The 20,880-nt window shown below is 39.9% G+C and overlaps 1 protein-coding gene across 1 annotated transcript in view; it reads right to left on the bottom strand.

Moving 5' to 3' along the window:
* CHAT (choline O-acetyltransferase) overlaps positions 1-20,880 on the bottom strand; it is a gene marked incomplete at both ends in the record, with an annotated part of 29,548 nt that extends 8,668 nt beyond the window's left edge. The window contains 11 exons of the mRNA XM_082486038.1: positions 698-839; positions 2,367-2,489; positions 3,657-3,785; positions 3,985-4,085; positions 6,120-6,289; positions 10,797-10,974; positions 11,971-12,151; positions 14,801-14,854; positions 16,291-16,409; positions 18,547-18,738; positions 20,818-20,880. Coding sequence (XP_082342164.1) covers positions 698-839; positions 2,367-2,489; positions 3,657-3,785; positions 3,985-4,085; positions 6,120-6,289; positions 10,797-10,974; positions 11,971-12,151; positions 14,801-14,854; positions 16,291-16,409; positions 18,547-18,738; positions 20,818-20,880 — 1,452 coding nt within the window. The remainder of the gene's footprint in view (positions 1-697; positions 840-2,366; positions 2,490-3,656; positions 3,786-3,984; positions 4,086-6,119; positions 6,290-10,796; positions 10,975-11,970; positions 12,152-14,800; positions 14,855-16,290; positions 16,410-18,546; positions 18,739-20,817) is intronic.

The raw sequence follows: 20,880 nt of genomic DNA, 5'->3' as shown, positions 1-20,880 counted from the left end.
TGTACAGTACTCATGCTTCTGGCAAACAGATGGTGGTGTCTCAAAGAAATGCAATTTAATTTTTCTTTTTGCAGGATGATGTCAGGGCAGTTTGGAGAGTTGTTTTATTAGCTTGATGAACTCTTTTCATCATGAAGGTTCAGCCCCCTTGAGGATCCTATAAAACTGACTCTATTTGGTAGAAACGTACCTTTAAAACAAAAAAAAAAAAAAAAATCAGCCAGAACATATCCACCTTAGCCAGAAATCAAAGCATGTGAATTATATCACTTCACATATTGCAATCTGCAGCAGAGCTATCTACTGCAGGGGATGTGCCAGACAGTTCCCCTGCTGTGGCAGTATAATGATCCTGAACTTCACGTGTTCAGCCTAGATCTCTACAGGGCACAGAATTTGGATCTGATGATAGATCATTCAGAAGACAGTACTAAATCTAAAATCAGATGTTTTGTTCCTTACAATGTCCTGTTTAGGCACCTATGAATCTTTTCGATGCTTAAGTAATAATAAGGAAATTATTTCTATTTAGCTTAATGGTTGGTTTGCACAAAAAGCAAAATCCTGTAAGGCTTACTACCCTGCCCTATGCCTTTATGTTCTTGGTCAACATTAACAAGTGAGAAATTTGGGATCATGAATGCGTTATTTGCTTAGTGTTTTACCAAAGAAGGCAGGGGGAGCCAGACCAACATACCGATAGAGCTGTCTTGTCATCAATCATTGCTTTTACAAAAGCAAATGCTTCCAAGGTAGCAGACCTAATATTATCGACTCTGCCCTCATCAAATCGGCGTATGGAAGCACTTTCGTAGGTAGGGACAAGTCTCCTGTGGCATCTGAGAGAGTGAAGTAATAAAAACAATGAATAATTATTTTCAAGGAGTCATAAAGAGTAAAAGAAATACAAGCTTGGTATGTTGTATTGTTACAGCCACGATTTTATTTTTTTCATAGTATTCATCTTAATGTTGATAGAATTCTATAAGAAACTTAAAAAAGATGGATGCTCACCCCTTTCTAATATGAGGCACTGCATACAGCTGTATATATTTTAGTTATGCATTACCAGTAAAAAATGACTTGCTGTGTAGAAACAAGGCTAGTAAAACTAAAATTTACTGAAAGATCTCAAGGAATGTTTTATTTGTACTGCATCATAAAATAATTGTGTAATTAATCATTTACTTATGGGCATGAAATATATTTTATTTAAAATAAGAAAGAAAGTACTCTGTGTCAATGAAAAATAGAAAACTAAAAGGTGAGAAGGGTGCTGTTTGAGACTGTGAGCTGGAATGAAAACCCACATAGCAAATAGGCCAGGGTGTAAAGGCTATTGTTTAATTTGGGTCCAGGTATATAGCTACCATTCCTTGCTTCAGGAGACCTATTGTGCCTTCCAGTTGAAGCAGGGGTCTTGGAACATAACTGTCCCCTAAGGTTTTTGATGCCCACGTGAGATTTATATTATGGCTGGGATCCAGTTGAAAATCTTGGACCAGGTCATTGTTGTAGTTTGTTCAATGGAATACACAAAATGGATGTTTCACAGATGTTAATGGAGTACACAAAAAGTGTTAGGCATCTCTGGTTTTGACTAGGTAAAGACAACTTCAGGATTTAATTTGACATGCTAAAGAACTATTTGTGTAATAGGCTGTTTTGCAGGAAACTATGCAACTGATCTCTAGCTTGGAGCGTTAGTTCTTCTGACAACGTAGAAAGGAGATTTTAACTCTGATAATACCATGGAAATTAGAGGATATTATCAAATCTTGGGATGCCTTTGAAGAAGGAAGCAGCAGTAGTTACTATCCTATGCAGGAAGTCTGATCGGATATGCTGCTGTAGTATTTTTCCCTGTGAATGCTTTTCCTCCTGTGGTGCAGTGGATGCATATATTGTGAGCTATGGGTTATTGCCACGGTTCCTCCCAAGCTACCCGCAGTGGCAAGGGAGTGTTTCTGCCCCAGGAACTCGGAGTCCTTATCTGCTTCTGCTGCTGTGGGTGGCAGGATTATCTGCCACTCCCTGCCACATCCCCTCACTCATTTCTCTATGCCAAGCACGGGGACAGCTGCGGGGAGGGTACAGACTGGGAATGGCTTCTGTGGGACACAGGGATGGGAAGGTGGAGCAAGGAGATGGAAAGGGAGCAAGGGAAATGAGTACTCTGTCTCAGAACCAGGTGGTAACTTCTGCCTTTTCTGACCTACAGTCTTTAGGCAGGATCACTTGCTTCCATGCAGGAGGCATTTGTTTGGGTGCTGAAGAAAAAAAAAAAAAAGGCCCCTCTGTATGAAAAAACAAATTGTGAATCTCATCTTGTGCTACCTTGTTCCTATGATTTGAATTAACCTTACCTGTAAAATGCCAGCTGAAGAGCTACTTGAATGTAGGCATCTGGACTAATCTTTTGTTTCTTAATAAATTCCTTTCCATAGTTCTCAAACTTGTAGGCGATAAAGTCCAGATTTTTTACTACCCTGGAAAACAATCAGAGGCAGTTACTGTGGTGGAAGATGCAAGAATCTATGTTCCATTTCCATTTGCAAATAAAACCCAGAGATCATTTACTGCTTGTACCTGCTCGGAGTTGAGCGCACTCCTGCTCTGCAGACAGTCCTGTTTTTTTGTAACTTGTTCCTAGTCAGCAACTTTTATTCATACAGGTTCTAGACTGGGCTTATTACCTGCAGCCTTAACTTGAGGCGTGGCACTCATGTCATTCTGCTCATTTGAGTAAAACACCTTTTTTTTTCTTTTTTTAAAACAAAACAAAACAAAACAAAACAGCCTAGTGTTTCCACTCCTGAAGCCTAAGCCATGGCTTCCTTTGTTCTCAACAAATTTCTGTGAGATTTACTAGTTTGACAAATAGTTGGATTTAAAACCTGAGCTGTAAGCTCCTTGCAAGACTACTACCTTTATTTAAAAAACAAAAAGGAATTACTCTGCATCCTGGATCTTTTCATACTCCTGTGTAGGCTTCTAGCCACTTTAAGGTCTGATCTAATGCAAGCACACTGGACATACTTACAGCTGATCATGCAGACAATGTGCTAGTCCTCTACAGAGAGATCACAGGCCTGAGTGTTGAGATGAAATAATTTGAAAAAAAATCTCTCCTTGCCGTCCCCACCCCCAGAAATCATGCAAATCTTTTACAGTCTGGAAACACAGTCAGAAGAACTAACCTTTGTAGGAACAACATGTATGTAAACAAATTACATTCCTGAATTCAAATTGTTTATTCAAACCAATTGTATTCTACTGTCCCATATATGTATCCCCGTTGCCCTTGCTTCGGCTTTAGGCAGGTCAAACACATAAAATGGATCCACAAAAACGGAGGACATGCAGTTTGCATCCTGTGCAAATAGGACTCAATTGTTTTTCCAGTGGTCTTTAGCTTTCCTAATATTTACACAGAAGGAAAACCGTGGCAATGCAATTTCTGACTACAGTGAAGTAGCTCCAGCCCATAAAGGTGCCATCCTGCAAGGAGATGCTAGGTATGTCCAGCTTGGGAAGATGAGGAGGAACCGGGGGGCAGGAAGAGCCCTCTGGAAGGAAACCCGTGCCTGCACTCACTGTGCTGGGTAGTTCCCAGCTTGCAGTCATTGCTGAGAAAAATGAGGCATCTGTTCTACCTTTGGAGCTTTTCTGCTGATGATGCCAGATGTGCCTGAATTTCAGGGGAACATTTCCATCTTAGTCTCCGTGGAGCAGGAAGCTCGCTCACTGAATCAGCTCGGACTAATTTCTTGGAGCTTTCTTTCCTGTTAGTATGTGAGAGAAAAGTCATTAAGGTCACAGGAATAATCTATTTGTTAAACACTGCTTTTTTAGCAGGTAACTGGCTGGTTTCCAGCATTTGTATGGGTCTTAGTGGCCCTGTGCATCAGGGCGAATTTGCCACTGGCAGAGGCTTCCCAGGGGCTGGAGTGAGTACAATAGCTGTACTGAAAGGGGACTCACATGTGCTTGAGCAAGTGTTCAGTGCACTGCACCAGTACGATGCCATCAAAAGGGGAATGTTCACACACGGTACCGCAGACTCCGTCTCTTCCTACCACAAACTAAGCAAAGAAAAGAACAAGGGCAAGATATATAGGGAATAGATCATGTTCTGGGTAAGTTGCCCATGATAACAACCTAACAAAAGATGTTGTTGTTCTCTGTGGTTTTCTTGTTGCTCATATCAGGAACTTCCGTGACTTACAGACTTATCACAGGAGACTTTCTTGTCCCGTGAATGGCATTGCATTGGATCCCTTTCATTCTGCTCTTTTGGACTGAGTCCTGTGAAGATGTAAAGTTTAGCAATTCCCACTGGAGTCTGGAAATTGGATTTAGCATCTGCTTTATGGTAGAGAAAACCTGCCAGGATTCTTCCACATTTGGGGGCAATGCAACTTCTATATCTGGGAAGTCCCTTAGGATCATGTCTTATTACAGATATCATATGAAATGAGCAAGCTAATCCTTATTTCATGGCTTTCTTATCACTTGTTTTACTGTCCTGCTTCCTCTTTACCTTTTTTTGTGGTGTTTTCTTTATTTCCCTCATACTTGTCTTCATTCCTGACTTCATTGCAACATATGGTGTAACTGGTGACACTTAACCTGTAGTTCTATGATATCCCCATGCAGTTGGTTAACTCTGCATCTCAGACAAAAGCAGATGTCTAGGATGAAACTGCAACTTGTCTCACATGTTTTCTGTCCTTTTACTGGACTTTTTCCCCCACTTCTTTTGAAGTGTCTTCGGCTGGACTTCTCCCGCTCAGCTCACTGCACATTTGTATCACACATACGCATCCTGCCTCCCTGGTTCCCATGAGGTTTTCACTGAGTAAGTGTGTAATGCAGAAAGTTTACCTGTTCGTTTTCTGGTGCCTTACAGCAAAGTTAAAGAATAGAGAGAGAAAGAGCAACTCCTACTGTGAGAATGACTCGGTACATAATCTGCATTTGCATGAAAGAAAATGGGATCTTTTCCCCCAAAGAAATTCTCTTTGTCTTTAAACTACTTCTGGCCTGAATACATCTGGACTGATGAAGCTCTCCCATATACGATGCACATTTATTTGCTTTCTGCTACCTTCTTATAGTAAACAAAGAGAAAAATCTTGTTTATTCTCATCTGCTTGAAACAACTCAACTAGTGGCCCTACAAATAACAGAGGACTCTAACTAAAGACAAATGGTTTGTTCTTTAAAAATACAGCACTGGTGTTGGCTAATAATGTAATTTGCAGTGGCATAAATCAGGAATGACTACTGAAATGTATTTGCACTGGGCTAAGTCAGCACAGGTGAAATTAGTGGTTTCTCTTTTCATGTTGTTGTTCTTAGATATGGCAAGAGCAACAAGCATTGCACAAGCAATGTATCAGTCAGGGTGTTTTTCAATTTTTCATGAGGTGTCAACATTGTTGACAGTTGGAGATTAATACATTGCTTTACCCTGGGTCTGTTGCAAAAAGTGAAAATAACAGTGCAACACTTTCGAATATGACAATCAAAATCTGATTGGAAAAAAGGCTGGAGAAATCAATACTTTCAGGAAAGTCTCAACAACTCATTAAATGAGTAAACAGTCTGTTAAGTGAGAACTTAATACTAAGTTAAATACATGCTAAATTATAAGCAGTAGTATTTCTAGGATATCAGGAAAATGTGTGAGCAGAGAAAACAGAGAAAGCTATTGTGCTTTTCTTTTTTGTTCTGGAATGCTAGTCCAGCATTTTTATTTCATTTGATTGGGTGTCATTAAATGCATACTTGTTGGTTGGTTGGTTTTTTTTTTAATCAGATGTCTACATACCTGTATGTCTGTGTATCTGTCTACCTCTTCAAGTGCAAAGGGAAATTTCAGGGAAGGTGAAAGCATATGTGTTTTGGAGAAGCCCCCCCCACTGCCTGCAAGGCAGTAGGTCTGCTTGCCCTGCCTTGCAAGGAACAGCGCTGTTCACACCAACCCTGCCTTGGCAGATGCTGATGCCACCTTCCCTTCTTTCTCCTACTTCATTCTAAGTGGTCCCTACCACAAAGGCAACTGGAGTGCCTTGCCACATGCAAGTAATATCATAGTACTGTAAGGTTTTTACCTGCATAGGTTTGTCATACCAACGATTGGCACTGTTTTTATGGTAGCCTCCCCCGTGTAGCAGTTGCAATGCCATGTTGGTGTCATTGAGTTCCACCCCGCTTGGGCTGTCCAGGCACACCAAGCATATGCACCGTTCAATCATGTCGAGAGAGTCGCGGTTAGTAGAGTCTGGGGATAAAAGAGTGAAATGTTCACATCCTCTTCCTGTAGTACAGGCCTGGCTGGGAAAGCCTGCTGCCTTGGAGAGCATTGAAGATCTGACCCTGACTCTGCAATGAGCTGGTGTCTGCAGAGCTCTCTCAACAGCAGAACGTGTCAGTGCAAGGAAACATTACACCAGGGCATTCATTCTTGTGTTAACTTTTGCAATATCTTTGTGTATCTTTCATATGATTCAATAATGTCCACTTTCTTTTTCTGCTTTTCATTTCCTGAAGTAATTATATTACGAAATAGATCTATTTTAGTCTTAAAGCCTGCAATGCTTACTTATTTTATTTATCAGTTACAGAGAGGACAGGTGGAAAATAGAAAATTTCAGAGCTCACAGTGTTGCTGCAGTATTCTGCTCTAGAACAGCAGGGCCTACACTGGTTTTGTGCTGTTCTCCCATTAAAACCCTTTACTAGACAAGAAACAGCAGGGCCCATGTTATCTTTGTGTTCTTGTATTAAAACCTTCTTCTCTCTCCTGTTCCTGGTCATTTCTTGTACTTTAGAGAAATAAGCCCTGGACTGGGTATATTGCCTACATCACATGAAGAAACATCTGCAGATGAGGTCATGAAGTTTAGCTTTTGAACATGGTATTGCCAAAACCATGGGCTGCCACATTCCACTTCCCTCCTATCACTAGTGTACTACTGAATGAAACATGCTTTTTATGGCTGTCTTTCTCTGTTTCTTTTCCCTATCCTGTCACTCTTGCTTCTAGAGGTGGTCTACATAGCCCATTTTTACATTGTCCTCAGTGCTTTCCTCCTAATTTATGGGGTATTTCTGTGGCTTTTTTTTCCTCAGTTTCTTTAACTCAGAAATACTATTGAAGGTAAAGGTTTGTTTGCTTCTGAGGGCCAGTTTGAGGCATAGGAAATATTTAATTGTGAGCACTTAATACAGCTTTTAATTGAAAGGATAAAAGGGTGGAACTATAACAAGAACTTGTTTTATTTAAAAGCATATAACGTCATTAATTGCTGTTAAATGGTTGTTAACAAGATCAAAGGAAAAAGAGTTTTCAAACTTCAACTTTAAATTCCTTCCATTCTTAACAGATCAGCTTTCATCTGCTGGTTTTGCTAGATTATGGTGAAAATGGTTTTGTTTCGGAATGTTCTTAGCTAAAGATATAAGTTCAGATTGATCAAAACTTCTTGCAAGTCTATGCTAAGTTCAACAAATCTGTGCTCAATTCAGGGGATAATTTTAGCTGAAAGAATGGGAAAAAATTTAAAATGAAACAATTCTGATTTGCATTTGAAATATGGAGCCATTTCAAAATGTGCATGGTTTTGATGTTTGCAAATATGAAAAGTAGCTTGATCCTCTGAAAAAACAGCATTTTTCAAAGTAAGAAAAAAATGTACCTTCCCAAAGTGAGTAACATAGGTTAGTGAGGAGCTAGAAATAACACAGATGCTTGTTACCATCCAGGTTCATTCTCCAGATGCTGTGTAGTAAAAAAGAGTGCAAATATGCAAGAAATGAAAAAGGTGTCAAGAGAAGGAGAGTCAAGTGATAGCAGTGGCTGAGAAGGAAGAGGGGGAGCTGTGGCCTCTTGCAGGTTATGGTAAGGTACTGTCTATTGCTGACTGGTGACTCCTGTGAGGGAGCATTGGCAGCTGTGGGCCCGAGTGACAGAGGTGGCCAGCCTGACTTCTTGCAGGTTGCGTGGGGACCTGGTGGAGTGCATAGTGTATTGTCTTCCCTTCACCACAGAAGCAAAGTCCTAGGGAAGGCCTCTGGTGTTCCTGCCAGCTCCTACAAAGACTTGAGCCAGGAGACACTAATTGATGGGGCATGCAGATAGGCTGAGCTTTCTGACAGTGGTCTGTAGACAACATGTGAAACACTGATGTTCCTATGAATTGACTTCAAAAGCATTCAGAAGCTTTATAAGGGAGAAGGCATCTCCCTGTCCTCTTGGCTGTAAAGCTCTTCTAGTATCTGACACATGCAGGGCTGACCGTAATTGTGGTATTTATTCCATTGATGGTCTGGGTACATCAATGCAAAGGCTGAAAAGATCCTTGTGAATGGAACTTGCCCTGTATACATCAGCTGCTGGTATTTGTGGACAGGCACCTTCAAGGAAAGACTGGTTGGATGGTGATTTACAAACTGCTCACAGCTTGCTCAGTGTTCTGCTTTATGTTGTCTGATAGGTTTATATATATTTCATTGTGGCTGCTGCCCACACATCTTTGACAGATATGAAGCCCTTATTTTGACATATGGCTTCAGGGTATTTTGAGTATAAGTATGAGTGAATAAAGTTAAGCTCTGCTAGAAACAGAAAAGTAGGGGAAAGATGCCCTTACAGAAAGAAACAGACATGTCCAGAGAGCTGATCAAACACTGAAAAAATTACCATGTAAAGCAGGCAATGAACTACGCAAGAACTCATAGACCATGACTTGTGATGGAAAATAAATATTTCCATAAAGTGCTGAAACAGAGAGGTGTGAGAACAAGCCTAAAGCCCTGCAAGACATTTCTTTTCCTTCTTTCTTTCTAATGTACAGAATTGCATTGGATTGGCCGGTCAGCTTTTGGTTAGTAGGGGCTTTTGGGTTTTGTTTTAAAAACAAAAATAGGAGAAGACAGTTCTGAATCAAATTCAGATACAATATGCGTGGTCAGCAGCCCCTATAGCAGTAAGAATTCACTTCCTCTACTTAGAAGAATGAGTTTGTTCTGCAGCCTGAATGCAGTTAAAATACTGAATGTGTTTATAAATCATGATGGCTGGGTTTATTACCATTTCTTTGACATTTTCTCACCTAGAAGACCCATCCTCTACTTGTGGGTCTATTCAGGCCCATGTATATATCTCCTTCATAACCTTTGCAGAGCACTGTATAGGTCTTCTCTGTCCCAAAGGATCCTCTCTTGCCCTGTCCAGTACAGAACAGTTCTGGAGTGACCTTTTCCACATCACACTGCTTCACTAGCGACTTTTCTCTTCCTCTGTTAGTTGCTATTGCATGAACACTTCACCACAGATAAGAAAGAAAAAGGGCTGTTAATAATAATGTATCCATGTGTAACAGCAATGCATTATACTACGTAGAGGAGCTGTGCTAATACGGGTGGTCTAGGATGGGATTCCTGCTTAGAGTAGGACACATCAAGGTGCTGTGATATTTGCTAGTGCAGAATCTGTTTGTTTCAGCTGCATAAGTGAATTGGTTTACTTCCTCATTAAAATTTTGGCAAATGCCAGGCAATCCAGAAACACTGGAGAGATGGTTCTGCTAGTTTTGTTGATTTGTCTTTTTTTCTTTAGGATTATGTATATTTACAAAGATGATTTTGCTGCAGGTTTCAAGGTATTCACTGTTTTACTTAAAAGTGTGGCATGAAAATAAATGATTAGGTGTTCATCTCAGTTTTCATTAAACTAAAGAATCTTTTTTCTTCCCGCTTTAAAAAGACAGGGAGGGGAGGGGAAAGCCTGAAGATGAGACTGCTACCACTTAATAATGCTGTAATAATGGCCAGGACTCTTTGTGTGTGTGTGTCTGTATCTATATAAAGTTATTATAAGCACAGATAAACTTGAATAAGAAAAGGGGAGATCTTCATTGGGATGGTAAATGTATTTTGAGACTATTGGCAATTCTTACATATTCCAGGGCATTGGTAAAACAGCAATATTTTCTGTAGCATTGCAGAACCTCTTGATAAAGAGGTGAGTTAGCATTTCTTTCAAGGGGGGAAAATGAATCCCTAATTCACCTAAAATGGCAAAAAGAGGGTGTTTACATCACTTAGCTTCAGTGTAAAATATATAAGGTGTGAAGTGATAGAGGTGACGAATCCCACCCTTTATTTTCATCTGTTTTAAAGTCAGACATTTGAGTCCAGAAACTAAGACAACTAAATCCTGCCTGTTGTTGGAAGAGAGAGAGAACTATCCCCAGATAATGACTCATGCGACCTTTCCTAGATACTTACATAAGATGAATCAGCCCTGGTACTTTCTATTTTTCTCCATTGACTAGAGAAAGTACACAGCTAGATTCAAAAGGTGTTTAACTGGTAGATGCCTTTGTTAGATAAGATGAAAAATGTCTAATAGTTGCCAAAAGCTAAGAGGATACATTGTTCCTATTGGTACAAAATGGATATGAAGAAAAGGACAAACCACAAAATCTGATGTAATGTAATTTATGTGATGAAAAACAGAGAATGGAGTGAGAGCTATTTACATGGTGAAACACTTAAACATACACAGCCAAAGGGTCAAACCAAATCTGCTGCTTCCCTGGTAACACACATCTGAACACTTACAGTTATTGAGTTTCTTCCTGCTAGAAAAATTCAGCAGTGAAGTTGCACATTCAGTCCTATATTTGCTGTAATGTTTACTCCCAGCAAAGAAAGGCAATGATGGTGAGGAGGAAGAGGAGGAAGATGATGAAGAAGAGAAAGCTGGGATTGCTGCTGCTAACCTTTCATAAGGATTGTCCTGGCCTCTGCCCACTCTGTTCTTCCATCTGTTGTCAGCAGGCCAATTGGAGGCAGCATTTCCTCTTCATTCTCTGCCATTTTGGCTATCTTTCGTAACTGAGTGAAAAGATCTCCCTCACTGAGACGACGGAAATTAATGACAACATCCAAAACAAAAAACTGCAAAAAAATGACAGAAGTCAGAAGAACAGTCACAGATGGGTTGGACCCTTACTGGTCCAACATTTTGCTTTCGCTTGGGTGGGTGTTGAGACGCTGAAGTCCTGCCTGGAGAGCCAGGCCTGTGGGCAACGACGCACAAAACCACTGTGGACTCGCCCAGGGCTCACCCCTCCTGTGTTTTTACACCAGTGCAATGCCAGTTGCTATAGGGGACTTACATTGTGTGTTGGGCTGAAATAAAACATATTATTTGAATAAGCTTAAAAAAAACCTGAAGAGATAAAATCAGGAAGTATGTAAATAATTTCCATGGTAGTATTTGTTTAAAAATAACCTAGAGAATCTAGAGAACTTCCCATTGAGGTGAAGAACAGGACTTCCTGGAAAAGAGATCACTGGGATCTATCCCTTCACTCTAAGGGCACCTGTAGGCACAGCTCCAGTACTACAAATAGTCAAGCTGGGCTATAAGGTGCTTGCCCAGCCAATATACTCTGCTGCTCAACAGCATTTATTGATTGGGGCAGATTCACTCTAATGCTTCACTATTTCTGGCTGCCCCTGTACTAACTTCTTCAGGCATAGCTTAGCCCCTCCGCTACATGGGATGGTGGTATGTATGCCATGCGTTGTGTGCCAATATTTGACTGTCAAGAGAAGAGCATTTCCAGCAAATGCACTCTAATAAGACCTTTTTTTTCCTCTGTGGTTTCATCTCTGTTTAATAAACATTTTTGTTTGAATGAGAAAGCAAATGAATTCTGCCACATTCCTCCTTTCTGCATCACTGTACTTGGAACACAATGTGGGCTAAGGACAAAAATGCTGCAGAAGCATCTTTTGGAAATACTGACAGCGAATGCTTGGTAAGAAGTGAGCTCATATGTAGCACGCTAATTGTGTTTCTGAACAGTGATTAGATTAGGCTCTTCTTGAGTGAATTTAAGCAACCTAAGAAATATAGAAAGGTATAAAAAAAGAACACCCATTTACCTGATTGTTACAAGCAACAATGATGTGCTCTGGTTCTGGCATTACACTGCTTTTCTGGGCCACGAGGGTGTCTTTGGTATGTCCTGGAAGACGATAGGAAGAAAAGAGTCCATAGTATTGCTTCATACAGAGAGGATGGCCAGACAGCTGTCCACGAGCAAAATCAACAGGTAAAGCATGGCTGGAGAGAGAGAAGGAGAAAAACAAAGCCAGAGAAAAAGATGGGAGAGAGGGGAGAGAGAGACAGAAAGGAAAAGAAATCTAATCTGTCCTTTGTTCTGTTACAATTAGATCAGGTATAACACAAATTTAATAATAAAACAAGATTACAGTATAAGGGAAACAGATGAATTCCCATACCAAAGTTAAATACATCATTCCTGGCAGCTTCATGCATATTCGTTAAGCAATTGCATTATCATCTAGTGGAAATGGAAAGAATAGCACATCACAAGCAGCTTTGCAACGTGTGTGGGAAGCCCGCTTAGATGGGACCCCAGAAACTTGCCAGGATGGAAGTCAGACGTAGACTTTTTTGAAAAAAAATTACTGTTGAAATTCACTGCAAATCACAGTCACCCTGTACTGTGCAGAGTGGTTACAGAGTGTGTGAGAGGCCCTTGCCTGATGAACACAAACGACTCAGGGAAACACAGAGCCTCGCTTATGTGCTAATCCTTACTTAGACCTACGGGGGAATAAGTGCTGAAAACCTATTCCCTTTTTATTGGCAGGGATGTGAGAACACCACCTCCGAAAAGGCTTCTTTAGTGGCCAGAAAAAAAAGAGAAGGTATCACAATTAGGATTATGGATTGTAAAATATCCCACTGGCACTGCAGCAGGAAATAAAGGTGCTGTCACTCAGCAGAGGCTGCAGAGACCACAGGAGGAAGATGATGTTGTGGTGCAGTGGTTTTCCCTCAGCAAAAGAGGACTAAGCTTCCAGCCTGCCAGAGAGGGGCAGGGGCAAAGAAGCAAACAAGGAGGGTTACTGTCATTCAGCTGATACGGGGTAACTTTTTAGGCTAGTTTATCTTGTTTAACTATCTCTTTAGAACTGTTGCAGTTCTAAACTAGGGATATTGACTTTAGGTCCTGGCTCTCAAACTCTCTGTATCACTTATTTCCTAGTACAGGTGCTTTTGTTCCTTATCAGCAAAAGAGGGTTATTAGTGTTCTCATTCTCCCACATTTTGCATAATGCAGAAATCCTTATATTTAACAGAGTTGTAAAGAGCATCTATGATGATTGAAAATAGTGGAATAGCATGGTAGATTTATATAAGACAATCTGTAATTATAGCAGTTATGAAAGGGGTTATTAACCCTGATAGCACCACAAAATCTTGTACTGATTTAGGAAATGTCTGTGTAGATCTTCTAACTCTTTTATGGGAGCAAGTTGGCTTTGTTTGAAGTATTTAGTCCTAGCAACTGTGTGGAATATCTGCACAGTTAAAACTAAATGCCTGGGTTTGGGCTGGAATATTGTGCATCTGGATGTGGGATGATCAAGAAAATCTAGCAGCATACTTGCTGGTAGAAGTCCTTAACAGCAACAAGGAACTGAAAATGTTACAATTATGGTGTCCTCATAATTATACAGGAGGGGTGGTAAGCAAAAAGTAATAACTGTATGAGGACACAGAAGTGAGGATTTAAATGCTTATTGATTTAAGGCAAGCAAATCTGATCACAGGAGTCTTTGGACCTAGAGTAGTGAGGTCAAAATAATAAGAATTTAAATTATCCTTTGAGCAATGTGGTTTCTTTATCTTGTCTCAGATGCTGTCATATAAAGATGCAACGAACTACATTAGTATGCAATAGTACTTCACAGCACGTCAGTGCTGGTATATGCAGTTGTGTGGCATATCTTGGACAAAAGCACGTGTTCTTAAATAAGTACCTCTTCTATACTTTCTGAGTAGCTGTCAGACTTTGGAAGTCAAAAATCAAACAGCCCCTTCCTCTTTCTTTTATCTAATTCATAGATGATAGGGACTTTGTTGTTTGAATATGGACTTTGCCTTCCTCATCCAAATAAGCATTGGTTAAAGCATATCACATAGGTCTCTTGTATTTCCAGACAGAAAAATTACCCCTTCTCCACTATGGTGTGGTGGTGTTGTGCTTGGCTTTTCACTGCTGCAACTCTTCAGGGAATAGTGATCTCAGCAGTAAACTTGGAACGTACTAGGTGAGGTTAAAAAGTGCTATGTAAAATGCTGTTATGAGCTACCTCTTACGTGACCATGAATCATGGATTTTCCCAGTGTTTATATACAGAAAGTAACAATGGCATAAGTAACTTCTTATTTTTACTAGCCACAGAACCAGCCTGGCTGTGATGAGGCTTCCTTCTCCTGGTGGGATGTTATTTCTTTTTTGGGGGGAGGGAGGCAAGGGGGCTGATGTTCTAAATGAAGGGTGCATTACATTGAGGATGTGCAGCACCCTGACAGGGGTCAGGTGCCGGGGAAGGTGTGCAGGCTGTGTAACCACAGTGCTGCTGCCCTTTGAGTCTGGGGAGGACAGACTTCTTACTGGTGTGTTCTCAATAGCTCTGTTCGGTTGATTGTCCCCTTTGCGCTGCACTGAACGTGCAAGAGTGATGACTACCAGGCATCAAAACCTGTTAGATTGCAGTAATAAAGCAGAAAGAGCATAAAAAACTGCTGAAGCACTTGTCCTGAAGCATGCTGGAGCCTCAGCCCTTCCAAATGTTGGTGAGGTGCAATGCAGCCTGACTTTGGGCATGTTAGAGCACCCTTGAATCAGAAGCCCTGCGGATACTCAAGCAGCAGCTCTCTTTCCAAGCTACTTACGTGTCCAGTAAAGCTTTATAGTCTTGCACTCCTGAAATGAGATTGGCGGCAAACCTGCAAGTAGCAGATAGAAGTGACATCAGTCTTTTGTCATTCAGCAACACTGGGCTGTTTCTAAGAGACAGAGGAGAACCTGAATGACTGATGACACAGCATAAGAAGAGAAAGTCTTCTGGCTTGGCAAGAAGAGCTCCCTGCCCCCACCCAAAAGCTAAATTAATTTATGTCAAGAGAAATATGAAATCCTAGAGATGGTCCCTTCAAATGGTTAAACAGACTACCACAGGAGGAAGCCTGAGAGCATTTATTTAGAGAATGGGAACAGAGGCTGAATATTTAATAGAATCCTTAACATGGGTTTCAATATCAATACTCATAAGCTGTCCAATTTATTAGAGTACTTCCTGTCCTAAGCAGATATTCTTTCTGCAGAGCTGTGGACAGGTGTTATTTCCTGACACTGCCCATTTGCACTGTCTGAATGGGAGGCTCTGAGAAAAATATTTCCTTGTTAAAGCACGTACATTAGAAAATGCAAAGTGGAGGTTTTTCAAAAGCTGTGTGCACAATAAATTTGGTCAGTAATGAATGGAAGCATTTATAGTTATGTTTAAAGTAAAGTAAGAAGATACATTGGCTGTCTGTGCAAAATGTTAAAATAATACATATCGGCTTCAAGGTTCTGGCTGTTTTATAATACCATAAATTCACATGCAGTTAATTCTTTCAGTAATGAGCAGCTAGAGAGTGCTAAAAGCAAAGAGGAAAATTGCACTATATGAAGGTAGATTTGATCTGGTTTACTGTTTTAAAAGAAGATGTTTTGGCAAAGGCTGAAGAATGGAATCCTGATTTAAGGGTGTCTGGAGAGGTATATTCTGTGCTTGGCTACTTGTTTACCTTTTTACTTTTTAAATGATCGTAATTGCCCACAACAGCTCAAAGGAGAAATGTCAGTTCAGGGCTGGGAAAGATGGGCCTGAAGGAAACAGTGTTCTTGAGGAGGACTGATTTCTAAATTCTTATTCTTAGATCCCCTGTGTTTCTGGTGCCCTTTTGGGCGCCTGAGAGGGACAATTTAATGCCAGCATGGCCTTTTCAGTTTGCAGGGTGGATACAAGTCATAGTGATGGCATGTTAAAGATTTTTTTCCTTTAAACACTGTGTCAGAAATTGGTATTTCTTTTTTCCATCGCAAAATGGTTTACTTGAATTATACAATGAAAAGCTTTGCAAATATTCCTTAAAAAAATTATAAATCCCATGCCATTTTGTTTTCATGCAATAAATGTAATAGCAATGACACTTTTATTTCTGAATATCAGTATGAGTAACTCCAGAAACGCTGCCCTCGGTCAGCATGCCTATTAGGAAATCATTTAATGGTTACAGCCCTTATTTTTTAATGAAAGTTGATTGTCTTTTTGCAAAAGCAGTACATTTAAAATATCCTTTCATTTAGCAAAAGCTGCAAAGTTGTAGTACATTACCTCAGCTGGTCATTTACATCCTTGAAATACTGACGAGCAAAGATAATTGCTGGGCTGGAATTGACTGGAAGAGCTAGCCGGTTGTTGAGGTACATGTCATCCAGCCAGTAGTTAAACACCTGAAGGAAGGGGACATGAAATCTTAAAGCTATGAACAACACGCAGAAAGGCAGTCTGGGGGTGAGGGGAAAGTGCTTGGTGCTGCTGGTGTCAGGCAGGGGCTCTGATTAATGGAGCCACTGAGCATTTTCACTCTGTGACCTCAGCTCAGCTGAAATCAGCCACAATTCCATAATCCTCTTTTTCAATCAATGGCAATTTGCAGTGTGTTCTATTAAAAAGTAAACAAGCCCCATATTGTGGTGGTTTGGGTATTTTGTTGTTTGCTTCTCTCGACAACAAAAAAATGTTGGAGTACAACATGCTGACTCTTGAATAGTGGTTGGGATATACTTAAGAGAGGGATAGAATTTTACTAGTGATGCCTTGTCTCAGGGGGCTTCAAATATTTGTCAATGACGCCAAGATGCTCTGTTGTTAGCGATCAGATACTGTTCTGGAGCAAGACAGAGCGGGAAGAGAATTTACTGAGCTCAATGGTTCAGTCCTGCAGATACTGGCATGTGGATAGGGCCCCTGGAGAATTCCCTCTGTGTCCACTGACACAAATGCAGATTACTGATGCTTTACCCAGACAGACACACATATTAAATTTCTAACTATTTTTATTGAAAACATAGATGAATGGTAACCACATTCCTTTATGTCTGAGCAGAGTTTGAAGAATCATTATTTCGAAAATGGAGGCTTTCATAAAAAGATCAAATGGTCTTTCTGAGTTTAGCAAGCATGCTTTGCATATAGTAACTATAAACAACAATGAAATTATGCAAAAATAATTATGAACGCACGCATCAGTTGAAAAAGTTTTCCTCTGAGATATTTCATTGCTGTTAGAACAGATGCTTCTGCCACAGTCTCTGGAGTCTTCAGGAGAACGGGCTAGAGCTGTACTCCTGGCAAGTTAAATTCCCACTAAAAACATTTCTAGTTTATCTTAAGAATCAGGTATTTAATTTTAATAACCAGTATTTAAAGTTGAAACATTTCAGAAAACGCTTATATATCCTTCCTTTGTAATTTTCATGCTGTAAGTGGTTAAATGAACAGTTGTCTCCTGGAACACTATTTGTTATCAGGAACACTGTTTAAACAATGGTTAATTTAGCCACCAAACCCATGAAGTTCTATGATCAGAATAACAAAATGAGATTGAGCAGCATTTAGTGGAGCCCTCAGACTCCACTGAGCACTGCCAGTACTGTAGCCTTTTTTTCTGCCTGTAGCAGCAATTTGGTGGAGTTTTTCTTGTGGGTCACACAACTGAAAAGTTAAGGGAGAACCACACTGCACTGACATCAGTCTGCAGGATTTCACTGAATCCATGAAACCATTCAGTGTTGTCCTTCCTTCCTGGGATGGAAGGACTTCAGTAAAATCAGTGTTTCTAGTTTTCAGCTGCCATATTCTAACATGGTTAATGCAGGCAGGATGAACTGTGAGTTTGTGGAATGACAAAATCTATTTAATCTACAGCTTATTTGATTTTCCTGTCTTGGGAAGCAGAAAGCTGGACTTTTCTAAAGGCTGAGATCCCAGCATGGTCTATGTGATAGATATATATTTATAAGTATACTTGTGAGTGTATATTCAGCAAAGTTCAGGGTAACTACATTGGTATGGTGTGGCAATGAATGGCAAATAATAGTTTAACTTAAAAAGAGTAATTCTTATCCTAAAGGATTCCATTCCAGAATAATTTGACTGGATCAGAGCTAGATGGGCATGAAAGGCACTTTTCATAGCCCTATCAGAAAGCATTTTTCATTTTAATAAAAACTCTAAATCCTGTTATTAAAGTGAAAGGAAAAAATTACATCCAAAAAGGATGTAATGTAGTGCTTCCTACAGGTAGGGCTGACACCTGTGTGCATACACCTGAGGTGCATGAATTCTCTCATTTATGTCAACAAACTGTTGATCTGAAAACATAATGATGACATGGATTTTGACATCATTTGAAAATTCTAGCCTAATATGTCTGAAATATTCATTCCCTTTGGTAGAATCTGATGTGACTCCTGTTTGCATTGACCCACTGAAAGAAAGCAGTGATCACATATAGAACATCACAAAGAGTTTGTAAATGAGCATCATCCAACACAGCAATTATTTTTCTCATCTGCATTTGCTTACCCAGTTTGTTGTCTTTTCCCTTCTTTCCTCGAGGATTTGCTGCAAGGATTCCCCCAGGCCTCCAGCAATTCCAAACTGCTCCACGATGACCTTGGTCTTTCTAAATTGCTCCTCTGGCACCAAGTGTTTCATGCACTGTAGGTACATGCGTAAGGTCTGTTGCAGTGGTGGAACTGGAAGTTTTGGAACTGCCTAATCATAAAAAAAGAGAGATTATCAAGTAATTCTACTTGTTTCCAAACTCCCCTCTTTTTTTTCTTCTTTTTTTTTCCCTTCTGTTTCTGATTAATATATTGCATCACTTTTTCAATACATTTATTCTGGTTTAGCAGTTGAGATGGCTGATTACTGTAAATGAAATTGTGTAACTCCAGTGGACCTTCATTAAGTCTTAAAGTTTTAGGATGTAGTATGTGGCTGTATGCAATACTGAAGCAGTGGTAGCTCTCCAGTAGCTCTATTTGTAGGCCTTTGGCCAATGAGGATTTCAAATGGATAGGCCAGGAAACGAATGGAAAATGGGAGAATATTCCTTGGTACAAATTCTAGAAATCCTAGGACAAACAGGCAGATAGGCATGAACTAGACTCTAGGAATAATCTTCAAATACATTAGAGCATAATAAAATAACGCATTAAAAGAAGGTATTTCATTAGTAAAGAAGTGCATTTAGCTTGTGATTAGTAAAACGGTGGGTTAATACTTGTCTGATTACTAATATGACTGGTTATAAAATTGCAGAAATAGAAAACATGCAGGTCTACCTGTTTATTAGCACTGACTACATACAATCCTCAATAAACCTCTGTTTTATCATGCCAAACCTCTGCTGTCAGCCAGTCTGGAACACTCCTAGAAGACTTGATAAAACATTTCTGTTTATACTTGCTTTATCCTTATCCTGTTTGGAGCAGTATCTGGGAAGAAAACAATCTTATGCTGTCCATTCAATTCAGATTTTTTTGTTTTTAATGTAGAATTAACCATGTGAAGTGTAATTAGTCATTTAAAAGCCAGAGGAATTATGGGGGCAGCAGGAAAATCAAGCAAGGAAGTAATCCATGAAAGACTGGGAAAATTCAAGAGGCTGTGATGCTCTAGGCATGGTTCCTCAGGGAGGTGGACATGTCTCCCAGTTGAGAAACTGTCATCTAATTCAGCTGTGCTTGTCCATTAATGATTAGTGTAGACCATAAACTTTTGGAGGGTTTATTTCTCTAATTTGATTTTTGCCTGTCTCCTAAAGCAGGTAAAGGTCAGATTTTTTTACCAGCTCTTGATGTAAAGACCTTCATTTTCACAGGATCACAGGGAAATAGCATGATTTCAGTTGGAAGAGAGGTCTGACAGTCACCTAGTCCCACCTGCTGCTCAGAGCAAGGGTAGCTGCAAACTCCTTTGCTAGTGCATGCAGGGAGGGAAGGGGGCAGGAGAAGTGCTCTGAACAGAAGGCAGGCAGTGGGTGTCCTCTCAGCTCAAATACCAGCTCTGCCTTTTGACATTCACAGAAAAGTCCATGCTGCATTATGTTTCCCTATCTAGAAACCAAAGATTTCAGATACTCATAAGAAGTGTCATAGGATTACCTGTTATTAATGGAAACACAAATCCAATTTAGCCTGTAATGCACCCCGGGTCTTAGAAATAAAAGAATGGTAATTCTACAGTCTCAAGCTATGTTTAGTCAGGGCATATCTCTTCTGTCATTGATTTCTTGGTCAGTGGAAATAGATGTGCCAAATAGTATTTCTTTTGGATAGCTGGCTTTGGCCCTATCTTTCTGGGTAAGGTTACAGTACAGTTCATGACTCCGCTTAGGAAAAAAGCTTTAAACCCAAGGGGTTCACTACTTATAGGCATACACATCCGGCATCTTCTAAGCCAGCTTGAAAATGAATCATATGTGATAGTTTGATAGTTCTCTAGTATTAAGAAATAATTATATGCCATCTCTGACTGTGTAGTAATGCATCTGCTGTTGTGTAATAATATTTCACTTACTGGAATTCTTCACAGGATGTTGGGAGAAAGAGTGTATTTGGATATGAGAAGCACTAATGTTAGATCAAAGTTCCTGATTATAAACTGCTGCAGGCTAACTAGTGTTCCCTGAAATGAAGAAATCAGCTCTGGAACAGATGTTGGTTTACAATTATTATATTAATTTACATTAGTTTACAGCATTAAAATCTGTTAAGTTGTCTATCTTCAACCTTTTTTTTTTCTTTTTTTTTTTCCATTTTTCTTCTTTACCCAGAAACAGTCACTTACTGTCTCATCTTTACTGCATGTATCTTTCTCTTTCTTCTGCATGTTTTTTTCTAGGACAGGCAT

This window comes from Vanellus vanellus (assembly GCF_965231255.1).
Source record: "Vanellus vanellus genome assembly, chromosome: 7".
NCBI lineage: Eukaryota > Metazoa > Chordata > Aves > Charadriiformes > Charadriidae > Vanellus > Vanellus vanellus.
Note: the sequence above shows the minus strand (reverse complement) of the source record. Positions and strands in the feature narration are given on the sequence as shown.